We start from the raw sequence: 21,008 nt of genomic DNA on the forward strand, positions 1-21,008 counted from the left end.
CACACATACTGTATATGCTTAAAGCCCAGGAGGTGCTATAGAAGAAAGCCAGTGATAGAATCAGACAGAAATGTTAAGTTGCCTCAGATGAATATGTTATGTGGAAGCCTGAGTGGGCCCCCGTCATTTGTTAATTTCCTGCCAGGCTGCTGTTTTATTCATGTCCTTCATGTACATACTTCAAATGTGTGATGTTTGCATGCAGCTGCGGAGTGTGCGGAGGGACCGGCGGTACAATCGCATTGACCCCCTGTTGACTTGCACACATACACCCACCAAAGCTCCCATGCGGCCGCAGCCTGCTGCACATTGGCATTCTGCGCTGTTTCCCGAGCCTGCGCCTTTCACACCCAGAGGAAGATTCACCGTGATCCAAATGTTAATCAGTGGACTTATGAGAAAAGATTGTCATTATAAAATGTGCAACATAGCCATTCTTTACACTTTGTGACTGAAGGTATTACAGTGTTTTATTATTTACATGAAACGCATACCAATCCTGAGTCCATGTACTTGCGTGAGCTGAACAACGGGTGGCAGTGTTGGATTGGAGAGGGCTTCTTGGTGCACTGAGGGTTTTCTCTTATACATTTACCTGATTTGTGATGATTGAAGACACTCCGAGGAAAAAAAAACATATGGGTAACAGTGACGGGCTGCTTGAGTCTTGTGTGAATGTCCAAAACGATTGAAACCTGACCATGTGTCTCCTTGGAGTAGGAATCATGGAGGGCTGGAGCCCAGTAGTTGTGAGGTATAGGTATGTACTGACCACTGTGCTCTCCTCTGACATACTCTGCTTATTAGACCCTCAGCTCATTGACTGGAGTCTCCTTACACCTACAACAACTAGTGAGACAGCTGAGAGGAGAGATGGATGCATTGAAACAAAGCCAAGCACAATGTTTACCAGCCCTCTCCCCCTTTTAAAAGGGAGCTTGGAATGCATGCTCTCTTGTTGTCAAAGCATGAGACTTCAAGGAAAGGCAGGAGATTTATAGCGCTGTGGGTTTTTTTTCCTCGTCTTCCTTTCTTTTAAGTGTTTGTCCTTGAATGAGCTCAGGTGTACTTTGAGATTTTATTGGGATGTGGAGAGGAGGAAGGTCAAACCAAAATAAAGACTTTCTTTCAGCCTAATTTGCAGCCTTTTTGCTCTCTCCATGTTAATGCATCTCGAACCTCGTTCAGTTTTAATTTCCATGCCACCATGCGAGGGCTTCTGTCTGTGTGTTGGTTGATCTGATCTGACATTTCCAGACAATCTATAATTTAATATGCAGTCTGCTTATTTCCCTCCCACCTGTTTATTGAGGTTTTTAGCATTTTATAGTCGATTGAAAATAAAATAATATATATTTCTGTTACAGATACAGAGAAAACAAAGACAAAAATAATACAAATAATAAATAAAATAGAGACAAACAGACATGACAAAGATTCTTATCAACATGAACTGACATACTCATGGGGAGAGCAGGAATATATAATGCATTTCCTTGAGCCAATTTTCACTCTCATTTCTATCACAGTAGTGAGTCGGTGCAGAAGTCAGTCCCTATTACACATTATTTGCAATGTATATATTTATTGCATATTCAGGTCAGATAAATATATAAACAGAGAAATGTATCCACAAGTTAAATAAATGGAAAATAAACAGATATAATATACATAATATACAGTATATACATGACCAGAATTAAATGGGGAATAAAGAAATTCGAAGACAAGGAGAAAAGTTAAATCGCATGTCAAATATGACAATTGTGCATTTATGATTTGATATTTACTTCAGGCCTAATATGTGGTGAGTGGTAAAGTGGTCTATAAAGGGCTGCCAGATTTCTTCCAAATGCAGATGAAGCATAACATGTTTCATAAGGGCAAAGAAGATTGGAGCCTTTGTTTGCTTCCGGTTTAATATCATCAGTCTCTTTGATAGAAGGGTAACAAATTGTATATCTTTATATTATTATTATTTATTATATTTTATAAAATTTCTATTTTCTTCTATATTGAAGGCTGGTTATCACAGGGTCAGATGATAGACTGTATAGTCTGCACTGTAGCAATCGGGGATGTGCTACACCAACTGCGAGTCAGTCTCAGCTGTCAATCATGAAGTTTCATCTCGTTTTTTTAGCACAATAAATAAATGACAGAAACCATCTTTGGAGAAATTTTATTTGAAGTGTACTTTGACTTTTAGTTTGGTCCATGTCCCACCCACTAACATGGAGGAGGTGGGGTTTATGACCTATACTGCAGCCAGCCTCCAGGGGGCAATTGAGATGCTTTGGCGTATCTTTTGGGCAGCTGTCATGCCCTCCATCTTTATATAGTCTATGGGTCAGATTCTTTAGCCCTTTTGGCTCAACATTTTCAACAGGTTCAAAAGAAAATGTATAAAGGCAAAAGCCTGTGTCTAGCACAGACTGAGGAGTGTACCATGGTTGTCAATGATTCTTCTGTGATACTCCTAAATCATTTGCTCAGGCTGTTTTTAGGTGATCTAATGAGGTGGTGCAATCTAATTGTGAGTGTGGTAAATAATGGAAGTGCCTCATTTAATCAGAGGAGAAGAACAACAAATTCCATTGGTGAACTATTTGGAATATTATGTTTGACAAAGTTGCGTGCCTGAAGAAAATGCAATTGAATTGACTTTGTAACTTTATAAATTATACCTAATATAACCGTCATTAAAAAGCTATTTGAAGGAGTGAATGTCTCTCCAATGCTACAACTGAAAAGAAAATCACCGGAGACGGATGGAGTATGAATGCAGCAGTGACAGGATGCCAAAGAAAAAAGCGTTCTTACTGTTGTCCAGATATTAGGTGAGTGTGCGACTATTGGATTATTTGTAGAATATGAACGTGAAGTGGGCAAAGGCAAAAAGACTTAAGCTGGTTGAGAAGATGAGGAACAACTTTTTCGACTTAGAGCGAAGCAGATAGAGCAGAAAACAAATATCTCCAGATTAAAGTGCGGTGTCGTACACGTAGAAGACACCGACGAAGATGTCAGGAGAGCTGTTGGTGATAAGATCCGACGCTGGTGTTGATGTGCTGTCAACAAAAACACGTGATCGCCCCAGCAGAATCAATACATTACATCCTGCCTCTGCCTGCTGCTCCACCACTTAGCTGAACGCTCCGGAGATTTCTGTGTCATCGTGAGCGAGTCTGAGCAGAGAATTTCGTCCGGATCCAATTCTCCGTCCGAAAATGCCATAGGTCATCAATAATTTAGAGCATTTACAATGTGGTTGAATCATTAAAGTTGTCTTCAATGATTTCTAAATTAATATATCTGATGTGTCTGTTGTCCACAGCTGCTTTACACTGTATGACAAGTTTATCCTTTAGGTCATTAAAACCATGCAGCCATATATGAAGGCAGCAGGACACATGTTAACCTTCGGACTTCAGCTTTTTAATGGCATGAAGCTTTTTTCAAATCTTTGTCTGCAGTTTCTCAGCCGAGTTTAATTCCTGAAATGCCTGACAGTGCTCACAGTGTCACATTACATTTTGAGAAGTGATGGGACCATTTACAATATTAGGTGGAGCAGAATTAAGACTGAGAAAGCATCAGATCAATGCGATTTAAAAAAAAGTAACAACATGTTGTGTCCTCACATCGTGCGGCTCTGCAACATATGAGGGTTTGTTGCTTATCTTTATTAGGTTATCCAGAGTCCAGTGCATCTTTAGATAACCTTACCTGTACCCCACCTGTTTATTTGGCTCCACCCACTGAATTCTACCTCAGCAAACAAGATTTTCAGGAGCAGCTCTGAGTCCAACAGCTGTTTGTAAAATCAAAAACCCCACTGTGCTCTCCCCTCTTCAGCTGTCAGTCTGTTGTTATGTAATAAGCATTACTCTGCTGTTGTGTCATGAACCTGAACGCCCAAGCAACCTGTATGTGCAAGTGTGTGTGTGTGTGTGTGGGTGTGTGTGTTTTGGGATGCAGGGATCCAGGCGCTGTGTTTGGAGGCTGTCATGAATAAGTGATGACATGAAGAGACTGCTCTCTGGGACTTAGTGGTATTACAATGCAGTAAGCGAAAATCAGGCCAAGCCCCTGTTGCCTCCGTTGTGCTCCACTCTGCTTCAGAATGAGGGAGAGGGGGGATACAGTTGGGAGAAGGGAAGGGAGAAAAGGGAGGCGGAGGCGCACCCAAACACAAACAACAAACTGAGAAGACCAAATCTCTCTCTCTCTCTCTCTCTGCTTTTAGGGGGCAAGCTTTTAGTGCAGGTTGTCTGTGAAGATTTTGGAAGAATCGGTCATTTTAAAAGACAGGGTAATAACATCATATTCCACTTCCTAGGAATATCCAAGCCAAGGAGGTTATATTTTCATCTGCGTTTGTCAGTTAATTAGCAGGATTATCGAACAGATTACCATGAAACTTAATGGAAGGATGCAGTATGGGTCAGGGAAAAACCCATAAAACTCACAAGCGCTTTCTCAAAACATATTTTCTCTTTGTCATCAAGTCTAGATTGATGAAGCCAGTGTGAGTGAGAAAGACACAGGGCGAAGATGACATATAGCTCATATCAGTGCAAAAAGAAAAGGAGAGAGGTGAAGTGAGGCAAAGACAGCAAGTGCATATGAGTATCTTTAGAAGTAGCTGTTGTTATATGGAGAGAGAGGAGACTGTAACTGATTTTCAATTATCCACCATATAGCCTCACAGTGTGTCTCCATTTAGTCCTCTTTTATTAGGCAGCCTATCAGAGGAGCGCCTGTGTGTACGCCTAATCTGCAACCAAGATGGGACCATTACAGCCCATTTCTAACCCATCTCCCCTCCTCCCACTCTCCCTCCATCATTTATCCCTTCATCCATCCTTTTCTTCTCCCCCTTTATGCTGCCGTATATTTGATTTCATGCTATAAAATCCTGACAGGCAATTAGATGAGGATTTGACCCATTAAGAGGATAAAGAGGGGGTTGAATCTGTTCATGCTGACATGTTTCATCCCAGGTCAGGGCAAAATGTCAAGCAGCTCGGCTTTAACCTTTGTTTTAGGACGACAAATTGGAATTGGACTCAGTGACTTTGCACTGGGTCCGAGCCTCAGACCCTCCACACTCCACTGGGGTGCACTTTGTATCAAAATGTTTGCTTGGTGATGCAACGCTGTTGTGGGGGAATGAGAATTTTTTTACGGCGCCTCTCTGATCACCTTGCTGTTGCAGCTCACATTCAGAACAGACCTGTGGTGCTCATACCTACAGGGCAGTGACTTTATTAAAGCACCTATGTGTGCTGTGGGAGAACGATTCTGCTGTGCACAATTTACGTTCAGTCGCAACAGTCAATATAGTTTTAGTGTGATTTTTATTTAGCAACAGTAAAAGAAGATGTAAAGCTCAGGGCGGATGGGTTGGACACCAGAGGTCTTGGCTAATGTCTTCTCTAATAATAACAGGCAGTGGTGGCTATTGTGTTTAATCACGTTTTAGCTCTAAACTTAGCTTCTGTCTTAAACTTACTTTAAGTACCTAAAGTGCTAGAACAATTAAGGGCAACATTGTATCAAAGGTTTAAGCTTTATTTCCCTGAATATGTATACATACTGTGTGTGTGTATATACTGTATATATATGTATGTTTATTATGTATGTATGTTTATATATAATTACATTTCCGAAATCCATGTAAAACCAACATTTTAACTTTTTTAATCCATTTAAACATTGTTAGTACAATATCACTTGTGAGAGGTGACAGCTACTGATAATCAGCATTTTAACTAAATTAATCATGATACTGCCTTTGTAATTGTCTGCATCTGTTAGACTGACAACCGCATCGGGCTGTCCATGTCCTCGTGGGGCTTGCTGAAGCTGGTAAGGCTAGTGTGTGTTAGTTAGGAGGCGTGACTTTACTAGATTACCAGATAGGCTGAAACACATACACACGTACACAAAACCATGCTGCTGTGAGCTCCATAAAGCCTCCCTGCAGGGCCTGTCACCAGAGGAGTGACAGGCCGATCCGCTCGGATGCTCGTGCAGCAGGCGGCACTGGAGACGAGATAATGTAAATGTCAACGGGTCACAGCATGGACACGCGCATAACAAGCTGTGTTGTCCTTTTTTAACTCCCACTGTCTGCACAACTGTTGTAATACACATTTTATTGGAATTTTATTTCATTGCATGCATGTCTTTTTAATGTAAGTGTGATTTTCTTCTCCCAGAGCATTGCATTGCAACACTCCCAGCAACAGAGCTGTCCTCATGCATAATAAATACCATGGACCAAGATGTATGCAGCAATTGCATAAATAGTTGATATGCATATTTGAGGTTGCACAGACTACAGTTCGCTCTGAGCCATGTTAATGAATATGTTGTGTGGGCTGCAGTGATATTGTTTACTTTTATAATTTAACCTAAGCACAGTGACACTGTTTAGATGCCTGTTAATGTAGAATACATTCTCATGATGTTGTAGAAATATATAGTGTGAAGTATAATTTTACAAAGAATGGAAGAGGGCTCTTTTCTAGCAGCAGGTAGACAGAAAGATAAAAAGGAAAAGTGTTGATGAAAGCAAAGCAGATGCATTTAAATCCCGCCCACTTGGCACTGCCACCACTCCACTAGAGGTATTTGTAGATGTGGGGCAGAGAGGGAGACATCAATACTTTCCCAAGCAAATATATTCAAGTGACTGCAAGTTAAACAGGCCTTTTCCTGGTTTGCTATTACAGGCCCTTTTATGTCTCCTCCACCTGCAGCACCTGTCATGCTCGATAGTGGAAAGTGTTAACTTTATTAGCAGGTTTTGATTTAGTTACCTTCGCCCAGGAGGTTATGTTTTCACCCCTAGTAGTTGGTTTGTTTGTCATCTGGATTAAACAAAAACTACAACATGAAACTTTGTGAAACAAAAGGACAAAGGCCAAGAGAGAACCCATCAAATTTTGGGGTCGATCTATTCTTATCTATCTAATATTTCAAGAAATCTCTGTCTGTCTGTCTTTATCTGAAATGCATATCTGTGGAACCCTTCATCTTATCAGCGTCTCACATTGCATGTGTATTGTATTGGTGATATTTGGACACAATGTAAAATTTGAATAAACAGGTGACAAGTGCTCTGTAGCCGCTGTGTCTGGGCCTCATTAATGTGAGTGATGTTGTTGATCATGACAACTGATTGACCAGCTCAGGGTTCTTCAGACTGAGTCGAGCTTCACTAAACCTTGAATAAACAGGTGAACAGCTCTTTGTGCAGCTGGGGTGTTCCAGCTTCAGGGTTCTGCAGACTGAGTCCAGCAGGCTGTCATTATTTGCCGCGGCTCAATTACTGCAGGTCTTTCTGACAGTATCAGAAAGAAAGCTGCAACCAGCTTTACCACAGACCAACAGGCACTGCACTAGTGCAACGAAACACAAAACTGCTTTCATTATGTTTAAATAACTCTACATTAAAGCTGGTGTTGGTAATCCTGGAAAATCTAGTGAGCAGGCTAGACTTTGTGCAACCGATACATCCCACAAACAACATGCATGTGCACTGACAACTGCTAGAAGTCCCCTTTTCCTTGACTCACTCTTTAACTCATCGAACTTAACTATCATCTCTGCTTCAGCAGTGTATGTCTCTCCGGCTGAAGACTGTTCTAAAGCTGCCTCCTCTTCAGTAAATTCATTGGAGTGACAGGTCCTGCAGTTACCAAAGCCGGTTCTGGAATGATGGGTTAAATGTTGCAAAGAATAGCAGGTACATCTATTGAAAAAAAGATTTTTTCTAAGAACTGCTATACTGAAATAAATTAAGCAAAATGAAGTAATAGTGTGTTATGAGCTCAGTTTGACTGAAATGTTCATTTATAGTGATGAGAAATTTTGAACAGTGTGTGGATCATTTCTCTATTAACAGGCAGGTGAGTCTGATGATGCTACCCTGCATTGCAGCAGGTTAGATTTCCAGCATAAGTTAGAATGGCAATGCAAGAATTGAAAGGCTGTCGTTAAAAACTGAAGAAACAAAACAAAAAAAAACATAAATTAATCCTGACATGACCTCACCAAACATAAATCTTGCCTTGGAGTACAGGGCCCAGAGCTAGAAAAGATTATGGTTTGGGTAAAAATGTGCATAAAGAAGTGGTGATCCTCATTAGGAGACAGGAAACAAACAGCATTCTCCTCTATGAAAATCAAGCTTTGTTGACACATCCATTCTTCCCCCATTCCAAGGAAATCTGGGTTTGTCCCAAGCGACTGTAAATCTTGTCTTGAGCAACCAAAACTGCACCAGTAGGCAGGGGAGTCCAATTTTAGAAGAAATGCCAACACTCATTACACTAAAGCCATTCTTTATGCAGACTTCTCCTAATACCGCTTTAATTCACCACTACATCATTTTAACTTGACTTGACTGCTTTATTATCTGTGTTAGTCCTCTTAGCTCTGTATCTGCATTTATAAAACCATCGTCTCACTGTAATTGTAATGTCATGTGGTTAATCCTACTTATTTGTTCATCATGTGGGATAAAATCAAGCCATGCAAGAGAAGAGCCACTGGATGTTCTCATTAGCTGAGCTGTCCCTGTGGGCTCGGATAGAATGCCACACTCTTGATGAGTACTTGTGGATTGTGGCAATCAGCAGAAATACAAAGTGGGCACTTGACAATGTCCACACACTGCAAGGGTCGCTGTTGGAATTGGGCCTTGATTTCAGAGGGCCCAGAATAAAAGATTGGGTTCTACGTCCCTGTACGGTCAGAACAGTGTGACTAATTCAATGATGTTCAGTTGGCCACAGGTGTAGTGGGAACAGAGAGACTTAAAGGACATGACCATACTGTTAACCACTTACTTCCCCCTTGTCCCCTGAATCTTCTGACACTGAGCACAAGAATGCTCATCTCTGTCCTCAGTCACTCATTATGTTTTTTTGTTTTGATTTGACTCTGCCTCCCTCGCTGGACATCGTTGCAGATTATGCCGTCTTGTGTTACTGCATTTTGTTTGTGTTTATCTTTCCTGCTGTGTTTTCTTAACTGTCTGCTTTGCCATGTGCCTTGCCATGTGCTTTTGCTTTGCTTTCAACATGCGCCGCGGTGCACACTATTGAGCTGGCCATTACAAGCGTCTGCTTTAAAGTTAGTCTTAAGCAGTTCCAATTGCTTTTTCACCTGCTCGCTTTGTCGAGCTCCGGTAATAGCCTTCTCAAACGTCAGTTCGGGGTCCGTTTGCAATTGTTCTGACAATCGTTTATCTCTCAGGCCCACAACAAGTCTATCTCTCGCCATCGCATTGTGCAGGACACCAAATCTGCAGGGCTCCGCGAGACAATGCAGCGCTGTATGAAAGCTGTTGGCTGACTCGCCTACTTCTTGTAGCCGCTGATTAGATTTAACTCTCAAAAATCAAGTTTCTCCGAGCTACAAAGTGAACGTCTAATTTTGTTTTTAACTGTTTCATAATCACTCGCTTCCTCTGTGCTTAAGTGCAGGGAAACCAGTTTCCTTCTCCTCCCATACTATAAACAAGTGCACCTGATTTGAATCCGCGTCAAGTCAATCGCAATGCAAAATCGTTCAAAGCGCTTTATCCACCTTGTCTTAGTCCACCTTATACAAACTGCTTGGGTTTCTCGGGTGTTGAGACTTGAACCTGATTCATATTGCAGCTGCCTCGTATTGACTAGCCGCTAGCCACGCTACATGTTATGTCTACAAGTTTTTCATTCTCTCCACATTCTGCCACCATCTTCAGTTGACCATAGGAGGAGAGGGAACAGAGAGACTTCAAGCACATGACTATACTGTTAACCAGTTCACCCTCTATTTTATTTACCTCCCTCTTTTATTTACTTCCCCCTTGTCCCCTGTGTTCCATACAAAAGGTTCCTACCCGCGTATTTCACACAATACTACAAATGAGAAAATATCAGCCTCCAGAGCAATGTTTCTGGATTCAAATGTTGCACCAGGAGTTTTTAAGTGGTTATGAAATGTTCTCATTTCAATATTGCTGCCTCTTTATGACCTACAACAGCAAAGGAGACAATCAGGGAGAAAATAGTTTTTTTCTATAAATTATTCTCAATGTCTGTGGCCGGGTCGGACAACCGGCAAGGTCAGATGAAACAATTTATGGCAGTTAGGCCGGAAAAGCCTATGTTTACCTTTTCGCCTGCAAACTTTCACAGTGAGAAGCACGCTAGCCGGTCTTTTATGTTGCAATTTGTAGTAATATAACGATTTACGTCGGGCTTGCAACCGATGTCGATCTGCTGTTGGCTTAGTGAAGACATACTATTACGAGGGAATGTTGCTGACTTTAGCCTTTACGATGAAATTGCTATAAACTAGCAACCACATATTGTAGATTTACATGTAACCAAAGTGTCTGAACGGTGAAAATTATAACGTTGTCTTATTACAATTATCAATCATACAGCAACAAAAACATACATTACCTCATGCATCCTGCAAACAGCTGTGTCTTTCTTCACTCCTTTCGAAACAAATGCACATGCTGGCCAGACCAATGTTTTGACGACAGGAGACACTAACGCTTTTAGCCAAAATCAAGGTGCCAAAATCAACGAAAAGTTCCTTGCAGGGGGTTTAAATTGCAGCTTGTTAGTGTAAATGCAACTGTATCCTAATTTAAGACACTATAGCATAGCTAAGCGGCTGATGCTTGCATGATACACATCGTTATTCAAAGCAGCCGGCCTATTTCTCTGTGCATATTTGTTTTAGTTTAACCACAAGCTCCAAGTGCTCCCTCAGTCAACATGGGTGATTGTTGAGGGGTTTAAACAATCCTCCCAGCAATTTGTTGCCCGGGATGAATTAATCTAATGAATTACCTCCAGTCATTTAGATCGAACACTGCATGTCTTTGTCTTTCTTATAAGGTATGGTGTGCTAAGTGCACATCTTGTCAGGCAGTGCCATTAAACCCACATCGTCAGTGAGGCAGGGTGTAAATATAACTCAGAGCCCCTTCTTTGTCTCAGTGCGCTGTTTGTCCCAAGCTACATAACCTGTCTAATATTCTGCTGTGGTGTTTGTGTGGTTAGCGGCCACATTGCAGCAGTCTGGCAGAGTGATGGTTATTAGCAGACGATAATGTACATTTATTGACACTTGCACTGGTGCTGAACCTTTTAAAGGGGACATATCATGAAAATTCCACTTTGTTAGTGCTTCTACACGTTAATTTGGGTATCTGGCATGTCTACCAACCCAAAGACTCTGGAAAAAAAAACACTTGCGCGTTTTGTTATGGTTCCTCTAAGTCAGAAACGTCATGCTTGAGTGACTGGAATGAGCTTCCTATGTATTGTGTTGTCACAATACACTGGAAGTCTCCCTACATGGCCTTGGCCCACCCCACCTCACCACACGTTACGCCGGGTTTACACCGGACGCAGCGAGGCTGCGAGGCAGCGCAGCGCTGCTTCGGCGCGCAGCCGCCTGGCTGTTCACACGGGACGCGCATTTCTCCGCTGGTCAGCCCGCGATTCTGCTTTCTCCGCTTGTTGTTGTACCCGTTGAATGTCGGGGTTCGGGGGTAAATGATGGTCTTCATAGCCCCCCACCCTCTCTTTCTCTCTCTGTCTATCTGCTTGTGTGCTTGTAGTGGATGGGCAGAGGGGGACATTTAATTATGTGATTGGGAAAATTAAAACTCCAGGACAACAGAAGGGGAATATAAAGTATGGGAAGCATATTTGATAATTTATATCATATAAAATATGTAGTTTATATCGTTTAAAATCATGGGGGGAGAGGGGGGAGGGGGGAGCTGGCTCACTAGCATTTAAAGGAACAGGCACTCAAAACAGGTCACTCGGTGGAGGGCTGTTTTATACAGGGTAAAAAGGGTGCTGTTTTAAATGATCCTTGTGGTATTTTGACCAAAGTATGTTACAGACATTTCATTAAGACCCCAAGGAACCATATCAACTTGTGGTAAAATGGGCATGCTATGTCCCCTTTAAGCGAATAAACATCATTCACTTGTACATGATGAACGTACGTTGGGGCCTATAGTTCTCTCCATACTCATCTATTTACATTCACTCTCCTGACCTCTTTCTCAAACATGGATCGCACACACAGATGAAGGAGATGAGAAACCTTCGCAGCACGATTACCAGGGTTAACACACCGATCAGCTGGTCAACAGGGCTGCCACCCTGTCCCTTTATCCACACTTAACCCAGAACGAGAAAGGTTAGTCTCACCAGGATCAGGCTAATTCATTAAATAGGTTAGGTGTGACCTAAGACTTTTTTCATTTATATTGGGGTGTGTGTGTGTGTGTGTGTGTGTGTGTGTGTGTGTGTGTGTGTGTGTGTGTGTGTGTACGTATACTAGATAATGTCACGGTGTGGGGGGCAGTTGGACCCAGACACAGAGTTTAAACTTAAAAGGTATAATTTTAATCCAAACGAGTCTTTAACAAACAAAACTGGGAGCACAAAGGGAGAAAATACAGGAAGCTTACACGGGGGGGTGCAGAGGTGCAGAGGCTCAGGAGACACGGGATACAGAAGTACCGGGATAGCAGGGCAGGAGATCCGGACAGGAGGACAGGACAGGAGATTAGGACGGGTATACGGGTAGACACGAGAACACATACGACAAGAGACATACGACGACGATCCGACAAGGACAAAGGGAAGAACCGAGGCTTAAATACAGACACACAGGGAAGGCAGGGGCAATTCGACACAGGTGTAACACATGAGGACTGGTGCAGACAATCACAGACAGGAAGTAAAACTAGATATGAGACACCAGAACCCAGACTACAAAATAAGACAGGAAACAGAACCCGGAGTGTGAAAACATGAAACACAGGGATGTACTAATAAACAGAAAACACTTTGGAAACCTATGAAACTAAACATTGATAAGTTCAAAACCCTGACAGATAATGTCACTTTCACTTCAGGTGATTCTGGTAAATGGTCTCATTTATTGTAAATTGGTTCAGCAAATTGTTTGGTGTTTCTATCTTTTGATCAGATGTAGAGATACTGACTGTAAATTTAAATATAATCTGATTATTAGAATGAATCACAGTTTGGAATTTTAAAGCAGTTATTTACTTTCTTTTACTTTTTCCTTTGCATCAGTTATTTATTTTTATTTAGTTTGCATCAGTTATTTATCCATAATTTTGTACTTTGCAGTATTTATCAGAGTCATGTGAGGTTTAATTTCACTTTCAGATTTGCAGGTTTCTGGGAAAGGGTGTGACTTCCAGTGGAGTATAAAGTCTAACAGGTGTGTCTCTACATTCCCCAACCAAGTGAAGCCGCACCCGTGCGTGCGTGTGCGTGTGCAGTCACACTCTACCTCTCTTCCTGACCAGCGGTAAGTTTCTAAGCTCTGAGCTGTTTCTCTCTGAATTATTATAATAATTATAATATAATAATGATAATTAGAAGTGTGTGTCTGTGGCGACGTGATGCTTTTGAATATTGTGTCGTATTGTTCATTCTTATTGTTTATTGTTTAACAATCTTCTAAATGTTCTAATCAGTTGTTCTGTGTGTGTGTGTGTTGATTTTTGTTTGTGTTTAATCTGCACATATTTAAAAAACAACAGGCAACAAACAAACTAATTAATAACTATAACCAAAATTACCATATAGATAGTTAGCTAAGTTGAAGGATATGGAGTTCTTGACAGTGTAGAGGTTGGCAAAATTCACTTATGCAACATTAATGAAAAAACATTTGTGAAAGAAAAACATTTATTATGAATATAATAAAGTATAAAAAAAAACACAAATTACTAACGGTGTACTTACTCAAAGATAGGTATGTGAGTATGCGTCTGTGTGAGTCAGCGTGCTTCCAAAGTGCGGCTGGCCAAAGAGATAACACCCTTCACCCCCCTATTGGAATGTTTACGACATGTAGAGATAATTAGGTGAAGGGATATGCATGTGTCTGTGTGTGTGCCAAATTAGAGAAAGTTACTAGATTGGATGCCACGAAAGACTGAAGAGCATAACTAACATTGACTTTCTCATAACTTGTAACCACAATATCACAACACCACAAATCAAACTTATAAACATCACACAGAATCGAATAAACAGTCTTGCTTAGCCTAGTATAATTATTAAGCCCAGTTGTGTTACCCATCCGTGGAAAGGGGAAAAAGAGTTGCTGTGCAGTTCGCAGTTTTGTGAAGTCGTCTTGCTGGTTTGTGGCTCCTGCCTTTGTGGTTCTGTTGGGCTCAGTTTCTCCAGCAGGACATTGCGTCGCTGCTTGAAGGGTTGGTAGAGCTTGAATTGCGAGGAGGTTTCCTTGGTGAGATGAGCTGGAAGCTGCAACTCTCCTCCATTAAGTTGCAGGGAAAGAGAAGATGTGAGCTGGAGAAACCAGGCTTCCCCCCTCGGCGATGCAGAGAAAGAGGCTCGACAGCCTTCTCTCCGTGGAGGGATTGTAGAAAAGAGGTAGAAGAGAGTGGGAACAGGCCTTATATTGGCCCGGTGACCTCACAGGTCATGGGGCCCAGAGTGACCAATAGGAGATGAAACTTGTGTCCCTGGGGGGTTTTCACACCTCTGTGTGATGTTCTGGAGGGTCTGGTTTTCTCCAGACAAAGGGACAGGCTTTTGACTACCATATAGGCCGAACCTTGGTCTCAGAAAAACCATGTCCCAACACTTGAGTAACTTGTGAACTCACTTCCCCATCAGCAGTTTCAACCGGCTGCTCGGAGACGACAGGAAATACCAACATGAGCAGGAACTTTAGAGACTGAGTTTAATCCAGAGTTCACAGACTCATGAGTCTACACAACATGAGCCAGAAACATTGTTCTGAACACGAGGGAGCAGTCAGGAAACTTTACTGTACAGGTGATTTACTGTACATGTGAGTTACTGTACATGTGATTTACTGTACATGTGATTTACTGTACAGGTGATTTAATGTACATGTGAGTTACTGTACATGTGATTTACTGTACATGCGATTTACTGTGCACATGATTTACTGTACATGCGATTTACTGTACAGGTGAGTTACTGTACATGTGATTTACTGTACACACGATTTACTGTACACACGATTTACTGTACACACGATTTACTTTACACATGATTTACTGTTCATGTGATTTACTGTTCATGTGATTTACTGTACAGGTGATTTACTGTACATGTGAGTTACTGTACATGTGAGTTAGTTTACATGTGATTTACTGTTCATGTGATTTACCGTTCATGTGATTTACTGTACAGGTGATTTACCGTTCATGTGATTTACTGTACAGGTGATTTACCGTTCATGTGATTTACTGTTCATGTGATTTACTGTACATGTGATTTACTGTACATGTGATTTACTGCACATGTGAGCTACTGTACACATGATTTACTGTACAGGTGCATGTGTGTGTGTGTCTATCAGCTTCAGTCAGATTCAGAGGAAATAGTTTCTGACTCAGATGCCAACAACCATCCTGTCAGACTGAAGACCGCACCCTGTGTGTGTGTGTGTGTGTGTGTGTGTGTGTGTGTGTGTGTGTGTGTGTGTGTGTGTGTGTTAATAACAAAGACAATGTAAAGTTTATATTCAGAAAATGATTCCTTGTCATCAAAAGGTCAGAAAATGACAACGTTCATAGTTTTTTTTAAACACAGGTCATTTTCTTTAGTCATCAGCAGATAGAGATGCTGCAATTTGTTTATTTAAATATATTTAAAATACATTAAAAGAAGAATAAGTAAAACATTTGGTTTACAAAATGTAGATTTGATTTAATTCTTCCCATAGTTCTGGGACATTTTCCATTAGTGTCACCTGTTAAATATAATGACGTGAGACTAACCCTCATCAAAGAGTCATGAGTGAAGCCAAACTCGGTGTGATTGATGAGAACATATAATTGTTTATCATCTGCATAAGAATGTGCTCTGATGAAGGACCTCCATTTGTGGCTGCAGTTGTCCGTCTGTAGCAGAGAGGACTAGCTGGAGGTTTTATAAACATATAAAATGCCTGAACGTGGTCGCGTCAGAGAAGTGAACTCACTTGCTGTTTTGTCCAGTTCAGGCTGAGCGATGGACTTCGGCGGGTCAATGGAGGTGGCGGCGCTCGGTCGGCCTTTCTGCCTGGGGATGCTGTACGACTGTCGCAGAGATTTACTAGTGCCCGGTGAGGACTCACATATAAAGATACGATACACGACGAATACACAAGAAATTAAAGTTTGTCCGTGGTCCATGGAACAATGATCCATGGAACAAATCATGAAAGCAATTCAGCTCGCGGGTTCGTGCTGCAGCAAAACACACAGAAATTATATTTAACAGTTGAACAGGTTAATATTTATCATGTCTTTTTTTGCTATATAAACCAGGTACCAATGAAATACACAGATTTATAGATAAAGATACAACTAGACAATAGTGAACATCATTAACATTAATGTCATAAATTCATGAGAATTAAACATTTCTCTGAAACTATGACAAAAACTCCAGGATTAAAATCATAATTCTTTTGAGATTTTGTGCATCTGCTCAGTGGACAGATGCATATCACAGCATCTGCGTGAAATCTCTAAAGCAGCGTTCACACATGCAACTGTTCGAGTGACAGCCTCTGGAGTTTCTGTGCTCTTTCTCCAACTGGCCCCCTGGTATAAAGTCAGCAGAAAGTCCAGAGGATCCTCCGCAGGAATCGCCACGAGAGAGTGGGGGGGTTGATGAGGTTTCTAACGTGTGACAGATGCAAAAACTTAAAAAACAAAAACAAAACAAATATTGCCGTGGTAGAAAGCAGCGCCGCACACGTCTGTCTCTGCCGGCGGCCTCACCTCTTACCTGAATCCTCCGGAGGATTTGTTCTTGTTGTGAACGAGTGTGAGCGGAGAATCTCCTGCTGAGTTGTTAATGTGCGAAAGACAAACTCCAGAGAAAGTCCAGACCAAAATTCAGGTGTTTTCTAGAAGATTTGTGACTTAAATCTCAGACTTTCTGAGTTTCTCATGAATGATTGATGTCAGAAAAGGTCCTCCTTCCCCTGGGTTCCTAATTTGTTTACACCTTATGGCCTTAATAAACCATAGATGCTGAGCCTTTCCCTTTAAATTGAGATGAGTAAAACACATTCTGGATGATTCTGGAAGCTCAACTTGATTTTTGCTTCTTTTTGTAGGAATGACATTGTGGGACCACGATGACCTGAAAAACCATATTGGAGAAAGACCCCAGAACTATAATGATTTTGAGATAGTTGCATCTGAATCAATTGATGATAAATCTTCAGCACTAAATGTTGAAGCATCACTGAAGGCCAGTGTCTTAAGTGGACTGGTTGAGCTGGAGGGATCGGCCAAATACCTGAATGATCATAAGACATCCAGAAATCAGGCCAGAGTAACACTGAAGTACAAGGCTAACACAAATGTCCAGGAACTGTCCATGAACCATCTCGGAAGAGGCAACGTGAAACATCCGTATGTTTTTGAGAAAGGAATAGCAACACATGTAGTCACAGCTATTCTTTATGGAGCACAAGCCTTCTTTGTGTTTGATCGTGAGATGTCAGAATTTGAAGATCATCAGAACGTTCAAGGCAACTTGAAAGTGATGATCAAGAAGATCCCAAGCATCGTTATAGAGGGTGAAGGTTCCCTGAAACTGAATGCCCAGGACAGCGCAAATGTGGAGAAATTCTCCTGCAAGTTCCACGGAGACTTTTCCCTTCAGAAAGCTCCAACATCCTTTCAGGATGCCGTACAGGTCTATCAAAGCCTGCCAAAGATGCTGGGAGCTAATGGAGAAAAAGCAGTTCCAGTGAAAGTCTGGCTGTTGCCATTGACAATCTTAGATTCTTCTGCTGCTCAACTTGTTCGTCAGATAAGTATAGGATTAGTTCAGGAGGCACAGAAAGTCCTGGAGGACTTCAGTGAGCTGGAAATGAGGTGCAACGATGCAATGAGAACAACAACAGCACAGCAGTTTCCTCAGATTGGCAAAAAACTTACACGTTTTAAAGAAATGTGCTCTGTGTTCAAACTAGAATTCCAACAAACTTTATCAGTGAAACTTCCATCTATACGAGGAGGAGGCGAAGAGGAGGCTGTGCTTGCAGAGATACTGATGAAGAGACATTCATCTCCGTTCAACAGCAAAAACCTGACTGAGTGGATGGACTGTAAAGAGAGAGAAATCTGCATTTTAAAGTCTTTCACCAAGATGATGAAAAACACAAAGACCATCTCATCGCAGAATGGTCTACATGAGGAAATTCTCAGTGCAGAGCAGGTCATGTGTTTTGTTTTCACCTCACTGGGAAATGCTGAGTCGTACCTCTCAGCTTTATCAAAATACTCAAAGGGAACCACAACACCTGACGACCCTCAAGATCCACATACCTATGATGTAGAGAAGGAGCAGTGGTACCTTTCAAACAAAGTTCCTTATGAAATGAGGAAAAAAGCAAAGCTCTTCATTGATTTTGCAGAGGCCAACAAGGAGAACATGAACATAAAGTTCCTCATAGCGGGTTTGACAAATGAGACACAAAAAGGTTCAAGCATCTACCTTTATGATGAAGGCTCTTCTCTCAGTGAGAACTTTGAACCACCTTCAAAGCCTGAAACTGTGAAAGCAAGTGACATAAACCACAACAGTGTGACACTGAAGATCTCTCCAGCCAGATTTGGAGCCGAGAACATCACCTCCTACTCTGTTGAGTACTGTGTCCATGGACAGGATGGATGGCAACAAAAGACGGCGTCAAAGGATGGAGACGTCACAGCGAGCGACCTGAGTCCTAACACAGAGTATGTGTTCAGATGCAGAGCTGTCACCTCAGTAGGTGTTGGACCAGTCAACGAGGTCAGTGGAACCATTAGAACTCTGCCCTGCAGCCCTCCTGGAAAACCTCGAGTTGAACCAAACTCAAGTGAGATAACCGTTAGCTGGCAGAGACCTGCTGAGCTTGGACAAGATGTCCATGTTCTGAGCTACATCGTGGAGTACACCCAAGCAGACAATGTGGTGAAAGGAGAAGATCTCCAGTGGAACCAAACAATGTCAGGAGCTGAAAAGGTGATCATTGCAGAGCTTCGGTCAGAGACAGAGTATGTTGTCAGGGTCAGATGTGACTGTGGTGTAGCTGGCAGAAGCAAGAAAAGCATCTCTGTGAATGTCTGCACAAAGAATTTTAAACCTCTCACAGAATTCCTCACTCGTACGAGCGTAAGAATAAATTCTGAGCCCCTGTCAGTTTACAAACTGCCTCTGACACAAGGCGACATGAACACAGGAGGCTGCCGGATGTTTAACTTTGGCAAAAAAAGCATGAAGAGAAATCGCACCATGATTCTTTTTGGAGCGTCTGGATCAGGAAAGTCCACTCTGATAAATGGAATGATCAACTACATTGTAGGTGTAGAGTGGGACGACAATTTCAGATTTAAATTAATAGTCAAGGATCAGTCAATATCAGAAGCTGAAAGCCAGACTCCTCAAGTCACTGTGTACAAACTGAACCATCAGGAGGGGTTTAAAATCGACTACTCACTGACCATTGTTGATATTCCAGGAGATACAAGAGTCATAGTAAGAAACAGGTTGATCGTAGAGCAGCTTCATAATCTCTTCTCTGCTAAGTTTGGTGTCAGTGAAATCGATGCTGTGTGTTTCGTAGCTCAGGCTTTTTTAGCACGACTCACACCAACACAGTTTGACTCAGTGCTCTCCATCTTCGGCAAAGACGTGGCGGAAAACATCCAGATTCTGGTGACATTTGCAGACGGCCAACGTCCACCAGTTCTGGAGGCGATCAACGCTGCAGGTGTCCCGTGTCCGAAAACAAAAGAAGGACTGCCGGCTCACTTCAAGTTCAATAACTCAGCGTTGTTTGCCCAAAACAAATTGTGTGCAGCAGAGAGCGCGAGTGGGGAAGATGACGAGGGAGACTTAGATGAGATGTTTTGGAAGATGGGGATAAAAAGTATGAGGAGGTTTTTCGCTGCTTTGAATGTAATGACGACCAAAAGCTTGTCGATGACAATGGACGTCCTCAGAGAAAGACAGCAGCTCGAGATCTCAGTTCAGAGTTTGCAGAAGCAGGTTCAAATTGGGTTTGACAAGCTGGAGGGGAGAGAGACGGCTGGGCGGTCTTTGAAGAGAATGATGTACATAATGGAATATGAGATTATGCAGGCTGAGGTGATGGAAGTGATGGGTGAATCTGCCAAGTGTCTAAACAGACTTAAAGCGATCACACTGAGGCCAAATCCTCTGTCCACTGTCCCAGAGTACATCGACATGTTTATAGAAGGAGAGAAAGCTGAGGCCAAGTCGGGCTGGATGAAACGAGTCCATTATCTGATAGAGATGAGAGAAAGGTTCATGGCTAAAGTGGACAGAGGAGAAGAATTCCTCCAGAGTTCATCCAGTGACTTCTAGTCTTTTCTTCAAGGTCCAACGAAGGACGGTGCCGACCAAGACACGACTGATACCACCAATGAAAAGGGAGATGCCGAACAGGACCAAGATGAGAATGACGAAGACCAAGTAAACACTGAAGACCAGGACCAAGATGAAGATCAGGAGCTGGATTCAAATCAAAGCTTTGAGGACCCAGACCCTGACATTGATTCCAACAACGACCAGGACGATTCTGATGCCAACCAAGACCAAGACGTCGCTCACCCTGCGACAGAGACGGACTGAGGCGTCTTCCAAACTTCTACATTTTCATTTAAACCGAAACCATCTCTGTCTACAAGTGTTTTGGCTCCATATCATTTTAATCCCCGTCCATACTAACATGCACGTGAACACGTATCACCTGACCATGCACGTACACATGCATGTGCCGTTGTAAACAGGAAGCATTTGTTGTTAGTTGCAAAAAAGAGCTCAGCTACAAACGAAAAGCAGCAATGTTGAACGCTGAGGCAGGTTGTTTTCTGGAGTTCTCAAACTGAAACGGGACCAACAGTGTTT

General features: G+C 42.1%; 1 protein-coding gene across 1 annotated transcript; it reads left to right on the forward strand.

The window, feature by feature from the left end:
- Window positions 1-13,354: 13,354 nt before the first annotated feature.
- Window positions 13,355-20,724, forward strand: LOC118100161 (neoverrucotoxin subunit alpha). Its single transcript, XM_035144934.2, has 4 exons — window positions 13,355-13,392; window positions 16,093-16,194; window positions 17,200-19,100; window positions 20,479-20,724. Exons 2-4 carry the CDS (start codon window positions 16,101-16,103, stop codon window positions 20,575-20,577), a joined length of 2,094 nt encoding a protein of 697 aa, XP_035000825.2. The 5' UTR covers window positions 13,355-13,392; window positions 16,093-16,100; the 3' UTR covers window positions 20,578-20,724.
- Window positions 20,725-21,008: the final 284 nt, after the last annotated feature.

Source organism: Hippoglossus stenolepis, chromosome 21 (assembly GCF_022539355.2).
Source record: "Hippoglossus stenolepis isolate QCI-W04-F060 chromosome 21, HSTE1.2, whole genome shotgun sequence".
Classification (NCBI taxonomy): Eukaryota; Metazoa; Chordata; class Actinopteri; order Pleuronectiformes; family Pleuronectidae; genus Hippoglossus; species Hippoglossus stenolepis.

Bases quoted from the DNA above. Each gene is read 5' to 3' on its own strand.
- LOC118100161 (XM_035144934.2), top strand. From the start codon at position 16,101: ATGGACTTCGGCGGGTCAATGGAGGTGGCGGCGCTCGGTCGGCCTTTC. The intron at 16,195-17,199 runs GTGAGGACTCAC...TTCTTTTTGTAG, and splicing joins CAGAGATTTACTAGTGCCCG to GAATGACATTGTGGGACCAC. The intron at 19,101-20,478 runs GTGATCATTGCA...CTTTTCTTCAAG, and splicing joins CAATGTCAGGAGCTGAAAAG to GTCCAACGAAGGACGGTGCC.